This window comes from Clarias gariepinus, chromosome 25, assembly GCF_024256425.1.
Source record: "Clarias gariepinus isolate MV-2021 ecotype Netherlands chromosome 25, CGAR_prim_01v2, whole genome shotgun sequence".
Taxonomy (NCBI): domain Eukaryota; kingdom Metazoa; phylum Chordata; class Actinopteri; order Siluriformes; family Clariidae; genus Clarias; species Clarias gariepinus.
In genome coordinates this window covers 24,198,216-24,207,500 of record NC_071124.1, presented here as the reverse complement: position 1 = coordinate 24,207,500, position 9,285 = coordinate 24,198,216, and the positions used below count along the sequence as shown (strand labels likewise).

The window sequence follows — 9,285 nt, the reverse complement described above, 5'->3', positions numbered from 1 at the left end:
GGAGTCGCTCCGGTGAGATGCCTCGCTCCGGGACTCGAGGCACCGACTCCCAGCACGCTCCAGGACGGGTTCAGCTCTGATTATCCGTATTAGAGGCAGAGCCGAGTCACGCCGCCGTGTCGTGTCGAGTCTACCGTCTCCTCTGGGAGCCGCGCCGTTCCTCTGAACCTCTCATTACCAGCTCATATTGTTCAGAATCTGAAGGCTGGAGCAGGATCGAGTCCCGGGGAAGCGGTAGCAGGTTACATCCCAATTCATAAGCGGATAAAATCCCGGGCGGTTGTTCGTCTCCGGGGTGGAAACGTCTCGGTGTTGCGTTACAGAAACTCGAGTCTCTTTCAATACGACTTTTAATTAAACAATCATCACGGCTGCTGTGGAGCTTTTAGAGCAGAGTCCAGCTCAGAGGAAGGCCTCTGTCTGTGTGTGTGTGTGTGTGTGTGTGTGTGTGTGTGTGCGTGTGCTTTCTTTCTCTCCGTTTCTTCATTTGTCAGACCCCGAGCAGACTTTAATCTCCAGCTTCCATGTTATTGCCTCGCCTGCAGCACCTTCATTAGCTGCTAACACTGTGTGTGTGTGTGTGTGTGTGTGTGTGTGTGTGTGTGTGTGTGTGTGTGTGTTTGTTTGAGAGCGAGTGAGACAGTGAGCGATGTGAGGCGAAGTGAAAGATGTTTTGCAGTCAGTCGCCATCTCTGTGATGCGCTGCTGCCACCTGGTGGTGTTCTTTATTATTGCATTCATCGTGCATGATTTGTTTTTGTTTTGTTTTTTTCCTTCCTCGTCTAATTAAACAATTAAACTTCTAAGATGTTAATTAGTTTTCCATAACTGATAGTAGAGCAGCAGCATTCCTTAACTTTAAAAGTACAAATTTTTTTTTTTTCTACTTTCTATTCATTATGTGTAGATTTAGCATAAAAGATGTACATTAAAGTTGTAAAGTAACCTGTCCTGATTTGTGTGTGTGTGCGTGTGTTTTCACAGACAACAGAAAGCGTACATCGCCACTCAGGGTCCTCTGGCTGAGACCACGGAGGATTTCTGGAGGATGCTGTGGGAGCACAACTCCACCATCGTGGTGATGCTGACCAAACTCCGCGAGATGGGACGGGTAAGGAGGCGCACGGCGGCTGGCTAAATCTCAGGCGGGAAAAATATCGGTCGTGCATTTTCACATCGGGGCGCCGGAATTCGTTCCCCAGACCACTCGACCCCAAGGTCTGGTTCGTGTCGCTCAGCGAGAACACGATCGTTCCGCGCTCAGGAGCGAATCGGGGTGTAGAAGCCAAGCGAGTCTGATCACCGAAGTGACATGATGTCATCAGCGCCGTCTGTCCCCTCTGAGCTACACAGCCGTAGCTGACACAGTGGGAAGACACACATTATACGAGTTATCATATAGCGTGAAGCTAACGCTACATCAAATCTTCACCTCCGTGTGTAAAGAAATCCTATTAACAGGTCAATTTATCAAATATTTGTTAGTTTTAGATTTACCAAATGTCAATTAAAATTTATAATTAATTAAAAAAATTAAGATTTGTTCTTAAAAATATTAAATACATTTGGTAAGAATGTGTGTGTAAAATGTAAAAAAATTACTTTCAATTAGATTTTCTCCTAACATGTAGCTTTTTTGCAAATCTGGCAACAGTGCAAATCTCGAGGTCACGCTCGGTTCACGAGCTTTTCTCCAGTGATTGTTTCGGAGGCGTGTGTGTGTGTGTGTGTGTGTGTGTGTGTGTGTGTTTACAGTATGAGCTTTTCCCTCAGTGACGCTCCATGTGGAAATAAACTCACCTGATGCACGGTCACTGGGGGGGGGGGGTGAGACAGCGCCCGGGTCGTGTCTGTCGTCCCCGAGGACGAGCGCGGGCGGGATGAGGGGCGGGGCACTGAGAGTGTAGGGGAGGAGTGAACCGCCTGAGTGTCACTTAGGGACAGGGTCATATTTTGTGTAGTTTAGTGAACTGTAGACTAGAATCTGACACCAGCTAACCTGTCTGTCTGTCTGTCTGTCTGTCTGTCTGTCTGTGTCTCTGCAGGAGAAGTGTCATCAGTACTGGCCGGCCGAGCGCTCCGCCCGGTATCAGTACTTCGTGGTCGACCCCATGGCCGAGTACAACATGCCTCAGTACATCCTGCGGGAGTTTAAAGTCACAGACGCCAGGGTACGCGAGGCTCCTACTTCATTGTGTCTCACTGTCTCCTTCTCCTTCATTGTGTCTCACTGTCTCTTTCTCCCTTATTTTGTCTGACTGTCTCCCCCCTTATTCTCCCCCCTTATTCTGTCTTACTCTTTCTTCGTGTCTCACTCCCTTATTCTCTTTCTCATTCAGTCTCACTCTCTCTTCCTCCCTTATTCTGTCTCACTCATTTCGTCTCGCACTTCGTCTGTCCCTCATTCCGTCTCAGTCTACCTCGTGCCAAGTCTGGTCTGTCTCGCTCTTTGTTTCTGTCGTTCTCTCTATCTTTTGGTCTGTCTGATGTCAAACACGATTATGCTAATGCAAAAGCTTTAGCACACACACACACACACACACACACACACACACACACACTAAGACACGTGTTTGTTCAGAAGCCAGATGGAGGCTCTCTGGTGTTTCACACTGATGGGAAGAAGCTCCAGCTGCTGTGTGTGTGTGTGTGTGTGTGTGTGTGTGTGTGTGTGTGGTTCAAAGCATCTCTGTGCCTCCCAGTATATTCTTCCAAAAATAATAAAGGGCCCGGTTTCCTCTCCCTCTCAGGACGGACAGTCGCGGACGATCCGACAGTTCCAGTTCACCGATTGGCCGGAGCAGGGTGTGCCCAAGACCGGGGAGGGGTTCATCGACTTCATCGGCCAAGTGCACAAGACCAAGGAGCAGTTCGGTCAGGACGGACCAATCACTGTGCACTGCAGGTAAGAGACACACACACACACACACACACACACACACACTTTAAGATCAGCACTTCATGAAAATAATCACAATCATTAGCTGGGGAATAAATATAATAATATGTTAATATTGTGTGTGTGTGTGTGTGTGTGTGTGTGTGTGTGTTCCTCAGTGCGGGAGTGGGCAGGACCGGAGTGTTTATTACTCTCAGCATCGTTCTGGAGAGGATGAGATATGAAGGAGTGGTGGATTTGTTCCAGACGGTTAAAACTCTGCGCACTCAGAGACCAGCCATGGTGCAGACAGAGGTAGAGACACGCCCACCCTTCACACCGTCACTTAACACACTGTCACTCAACACCGTCACTTAACACACTGTCACTCAACATCATCACTTAACACCTCCACTTAACATTATTTTCTTTATACAGTTAAAAACACTTAATGCTATTTTGCTGTAACTGCACAACACAGTGTGTTAGTCCTTACGAAATATTATATATATATTTATTTTATATTTTCCAGGAAATAAAGTCAAAAATTGGATGTAAACAGAGATGTTGACGTGAATTGAATACTAACCCTGCCGTGTGTGTGTGTGTGTGTGTGTGTGTGTGTGTGTGTGTGTGTTTCTCCCCCATAAGGACCAGTACCAGCTGTGTTACCGAGCAGCTCTGGAGTATCTGGGGAGTTTCGACCATTATGCAACGTAACGCTGCGGGACTTCAGCTACCGGGAACAACAACACTGACACACACACACACACAGCTTCTTTCCTGAATGACTTTCATTTAGATTCAGCAGCTCTGAACTCTTAATTAAACACACACACACACACACACACACACACACAGAGACAAAACAGCTACTGGTAGCGTTCCTTGTTGTTTTAAATCATTCTAAAAGTTTTATTCTGACTTTTATTTAGATGTTTAACAGCCTCGTCATCTCATTTTCTGTTTCCTTTTTCAACGAAAAAAAGCGGTACATTTTTTTTTAAACTGTAATTTTAATTGTAAATTTATTTCCAGTTAATTTTTTGTCGTTGTTGTTTGTTTTCGCGGTTATTTTAGCACACAGGGCGTGTGAGTTTTAACACAAACTAACACGAGAGGACCACTGTTCTCAGAGCTGCTGTCGGACTTCAATGGTAACGCCGTTTTATTACTTTTTCATTTCGTTTATATATAATTTGTAATTTTTATTATTTTTATTGTTGTTATTATTATTTAGTAAATCACAGCGAGTTTAACTTTGTTTCTTTTGTAGAAAGAAAAAACTATCGAGGGTTAAAAAACAAAGTCGACAGATACAGATACGTACAGTAACACTAAAGACGCGCCGCGGCGTGAAAAAAGGCGCGCGCCGATATTCGAGTTCTTTTCATATCGCGATATCATGATCTCGGTGTCTTTTGTTAGAATTTAATAAAAATAAATAAAAAATAATAAATAATAAAAAATTGGACAGAGCCAGGTCATGTGACCGGCACCTCCTGTGGAATTTTCTTTTTGTTCGCTAACGTGTTAAATAATCGCGATATGTCTGATTATCAGCGCGCGCCTTTTCCCGCGGCGTGACGCTCTATAAACCCGACTAACGCTACGTTTTTGATCCTGATTTCTCATGTGTACAGTATTAACCACTCCACAAGTGAACTTTTTATACAGAAGTAAATATATATATATATATATATATATAAATATACACATATAAATATGAGAAATTATAAATATTATTCATATAGTCTATATACAGCTACGGAGACGTGATCAGGCGTCAGTTCTCCGGACGAACGTGATGGAGACGTGCCGCCTACAGAGAGACTGCGGGGGGGCCAATCTGTATTAATACTGCGAAGAAAAAAAGTAATATCTACTGTATTAATCCAAACACACACCACACACATATGGGTGTGTCTGAGTGAGTGAGTGAGAATCTGTGTGAGTGAGTGTGTGAGAGTGTGTGTGTGTGTTCTCTCTGATGAAGCACAGCGGAAGCCTGATTATAACCACACACTACGCTGGCCAAAAGTTTCCTTTTTACTTTGTGAATGGTTCGTGCTGTAGGGGTTTCGATCTGTTGTATACGCACTCTGTTTTCTATTCGTTAAGAAGAAGAAGAAGAAAAAAAAAAAACAATGGAAATTAAAAAAAAATTGATGTTAATAAAGTTGAATAATTGTTTTGGGGAAATTTTTTTTCTACAACTCTGACGTCTCAAGTCTCTTGTCTTCTTGATTGTTTTTCTTCATTCTGTAAAATCTTTTTTTTTTAAAAAAAAGGAAAAGAAAGATTATAAATTAAATGTTTAAACACAGAGCATCCGAAAAGTCTTCATACGGAGCGTCTTTAAGAGTGTGATCGTTTGATACGATTCTTCTTTCATTAAATCCTTTTTTTGAGACATTTTGCACACAAAAAACTATTATTTTAATTTACTCCTTATTATAAACTGTCACATGTTAGCGATATGTGTTGTTCTTTTATTTTTATAGCAGTTACTATGGAGACAAAAAACTAAAAAAATCTAAAAAAAAAAAAATAATAATAATAATAATAATAAAAAAGGTTTGGGTTTCACTACTTGGTGCTGAGAAAGACGAGGGAGAGAGCTTCTTTGCCTATAATAAGGACATCATAATGAGAAATCCAGCGCAGAACTAGTGATGATGTCATGCTCCATTCGACATCCCAGAATGCAATGCATCGGCTAGGCTGGTTACTGTAGAAAGAACATGGAAGCTTTGCTGTATTGCACTTTTTAAGTAAAACAAGTTAAAACATTACTTAAGTAAATGTCCTTCATTTTAAACCTTTAAATTTGAAGTATCAAAATAGTATCAGCAGACAGACGCCTTTAAGTCACAGTAAAGTCACTCAACCATGCTGAAATGTAGCGAAGTAAAAGTACAGATATTTGTTGTAGAATGTAGTGGAGTAACAAGTAAATAAGTTTCCACTAACAAAACTACTCATGTAAAAAACAGCTACATGAACAATGTACTATTTATAACTACAGTAACAAAGTAAATGTACTTAATTACCTTCCACCTGGTGACTGTTCGCTCGTACGGTGGCTCGTGTTCCTCAGTGTGATGCACAACAAATCTGGTTGAAGAAATTCTAAAATCACAGATGTGCTAACAGGAACAGTTCTGAGACCAGTTTTAAAATGGCAGAACTGTTTTGACCTGGTTGTAGACCTGCTCTCAGACCTGCTGTATGTGTGCTCCTTAGAATTAAAAAATCTTCTAACGTGACGCAGGACGCATCGGTTCTAAAACTGGAGTACTAAGATGTGCAAACGTACAACTGGTCTGAGAACAGTTCTAGACTCAGGGAATTCAGATTAGACCAGTTCTGCCATTCTAAAACTGTTCTCAGAACTGGCACAGCTCTGATTTTAGAATTTGTTCAGTCTGATGTACGGTATAGTGCGTCCCGCTGACTAGGTACAGACGCCACTAGCGACCAATACGCGCTAAAGTCAAGCGCTACCATCATCAGGAAGTACTTGAAAGGTGGAAAAAAAACATACTTAATGGATGAAGACCGGCGTCTGCACTCGTTTCTGTTTTCTGCTGAGAATAAAGGAAATCTGTGGTCGTGTGTGTTAATGCGTCAATTTCATAACAGAGAGAAAACTGGGTTTAGGAAATGATGATAATGAAAATCTACTGACAGCCCTAATGTTTATACTAAATCCTTTTTTTTTATAAGTTACTAATTATATCTCAATAGTTACAAAAATGTTGTTGAAGATCACGTGTTGATTATAAAACGTGAGGTAACTGATCTTGTTGCCACTGACTCATAGGAGAGACCTGGAATAGCAGCGCTCATCACGTCAGAATGACAACGCTGACATCATTATGACATCATTTTACAGCCGCATGTTTTTAAAGGGAATTGAAATCCTGTATCTGTGAGCAGACGTCCTAGCAGGGCAAGGACTCGATCAGGAGGGTTCCACAACACCTGCAGGTTCCTGAGGTGGACATCAGGAACGAGTCACGGCCGAGTCAGCCTCAGGCTCGACTCAGCATCACGACGTCACACGGCTGCCTCGTTTCCTCACACTGAGGCAGTAAAGATGTCCGTTCGAGCCTCAGACACTCCCTGATTATTTGTGTTTTAAATCCAGATGGGAGTCGGTGCTGTGAGAGGCGGAGAGTGAGACGGATCGGGGTGTGGGAGTACACAGCGGGGTGTTAGTTATGCCTCCTTTTTCTTTTCTTTTTTGTCGTGAGGAAAATTGGACGATTTCCTCAGCAGGAGACGAGGATCAAAACAGCCCGCGCTCCCTGCGGTGTAAGAATTAGGAGAATTTAATTAGGAAATGAAATTCGCTTTAAAGTTTCGCAGTGGAAAATGTCGCCTCCTGTCTGTCAGACTGAGAATTACAGCACACAACAACAATTTGGATTTTTTTTTTTTATTAAAGAATGACACATTGTTCTCTTTATCCTTTAAAATCTCGCTTATAAAAGTATGTTTCTCTTCTCGGTAGCGTCATATTAGCTATTCTATTTTTTCGTTTATTCTCCCTCTCTTGATTGATTTTATTTAGAAACCCGAAAAAAGTAATGAACTCCTCTGTCCTGAAGACGTCATAAAGCTTAAAGTTACAGCTTTAACTCTGTTACAAAGTGCTGACACTGGAGACTCCTTCAATAAATTAATCAATCGATTAATGATTTATCTATAAAGCACTTATAAACAACTTCAGGTTGACCAAAGTGCATTACATACAGGATTAAAACAAAACATTAAGAAAAAAATTAATTTTAAGAGAATGTTTTTATAAACATATAAACACTAATAACTAAAAGTCTCCTTAAAGAAAACTTGACCTTCTTTTTGTGCTTATCTGTAAAATATCCACCGCTACATAAATCCTGTGAAAGTGCTGTTACTATGGAAACGATCGCATACTAGAACGAGTGCAGTAATGTAAACCTAATGTAGTGCTAATGTCAGAGCCGCAGCTATTGAGAATTATTACCTTAATAACACCTTTTCTACTGACCAATCAGAGCGCAGGATCTTAGTGTTCAGGTGTCAAGTCTTTCCTTCCCTTTATTCATTGAGTTTGTAAATAGAGTCACTGCTTCCATTTGTGGTTCTTCATTTCATATGGAAACAAAATCAAAAGTGGAAGTAAAAGCCGACATTTAATCTTCTAGATTATCACTAAGTCACAGTAGAGTATGTGTCTCATATTGACCCATTGGTTCTTATTTTTATTTACCCTTTATTATTGGGCACTCAGTGAAATACTGGAACATAAACACTTCAAGGCTTTTCCCAAGACTTTTTTTTTTTTTTTACTTTAGTGATTTTTTTTATAATTCACGTTTCAAATCAATGTCAGTTACCATATATGGTTCCTCTTTTGTCCAGTAAAATCTTTCTTTTCCCAAAAAGTGAAAAATAAACCTTCAGTTAAGGCACATAAACAAACAAATTTTACTTGGAGCGGGGAAAAATTCTTGGTCTTATAACCGATGACAAATTATGTGATTTGTTTTCCCCAAGTTAGTTTGATCATTTGTTTTTAATGAGAAAGAGAGTTGATACTGTAGTCGACCAAACTGCATCACTGCATCACACACAAAAGACTAAATCTTATTTTCATAACATTTCCAGGAAAAGATTGAAACAAGGAATCTAACTTTTTTCATACATTTTAAGGGGGTTAAATATTTATAAAATAAATTAAATGTTTAAAGTATTCTTAATAATATAAATCTATCTGAGATTACTTATTTTATTCTCACAGGCTATACTGCCTTATACTGTGTACACTACAGGCAATTTAAGGGCCTGGAGCCTATCCCAGGAGTCTTAGGGCATGAGGCAGGGTACAACCTGGACAGGGTGCCAATCCATCACAAGGCACATGCACTCAGACACTCATTCATATTTTGGGAACGCCAATTAGCCTAATCTACATGTCTTTGGTCTGTGGGAGGAAACCGGAGTTCCTGGAGGAAACCCAGCAAGCACGGGGAGAACGTGCAAACTCCACTCACACAGAACCCAAGGAATCGAACCTTGGCCCCTGAAGATGCAAGGCGACAGCGTTAACCACTACGCCATGGTGCCGCCCATAAAACCATTTCATCTGTATTACATTTTTTTATCAAAGACAAAAATACAGACAAAATAACAGAATAAACCAATTCAAATGTAACCTAATGCTGCTGTAAGCTCAGAGCTAATGAACATGCAGTTGTTAGAGGAGGAGATGATCTCATAAGTATTGTAGGAACGTTTAAAAAAATTGTGATGACGAAATAAACAACAAATAAATAAATAAACAAATAAATCCAGGAAGTTTGGGGTTATTATTGTTATAAATACCCAATCTGGCAACCTGGGACGTGACTGCGCTG

The 9,285-nt window shown here is 40.9% G+C and overlaps 1 protein-coding gene across 12 annotated transcripts in view; it reads left to right on the top strand.

Moving 5' to 3' along the window:
- Positions 1 to 5,094, top strand: part of ptprfb (protein tyrosine phosphatase receptor type Fb) — a 149,787-nt gene extending 144,693 nt beyond the window's left edge. For all 12 annotated transcript variants that reach the window (XM_053486083.1, XM_053486094.1, XM_053486093.1 and 9 more), the window contains 5 exons: positions 985 to 1,111; positions 2,046 to 2,171; positions 2,751 to 2,905; positions 3,058 to 3,193; positions 3,530 to 5,094. In XM_053486083.1, the coding sequence (XP_053342058.1) occupies positions 985 to 1,111; positions 2,046 to 2,171; positions 2,751 to 2,905; positions 3,058 to 3,193; positions 3,530 to 3,598 (613 nt within the window). In that variant the 3' untranslated portion in view covers positions 3,599 to 5,094. The remainder of the gene's footprint in view (positions 1 to 984; positions 1,112 to 2,045; positions 2,172 to 2,750; positions 2,906 to 3,057; positions 3,194 to 3,529) is intronic.
- Positions 5,095 to 9,285: the final 4,191 nt, after the last annotated feature.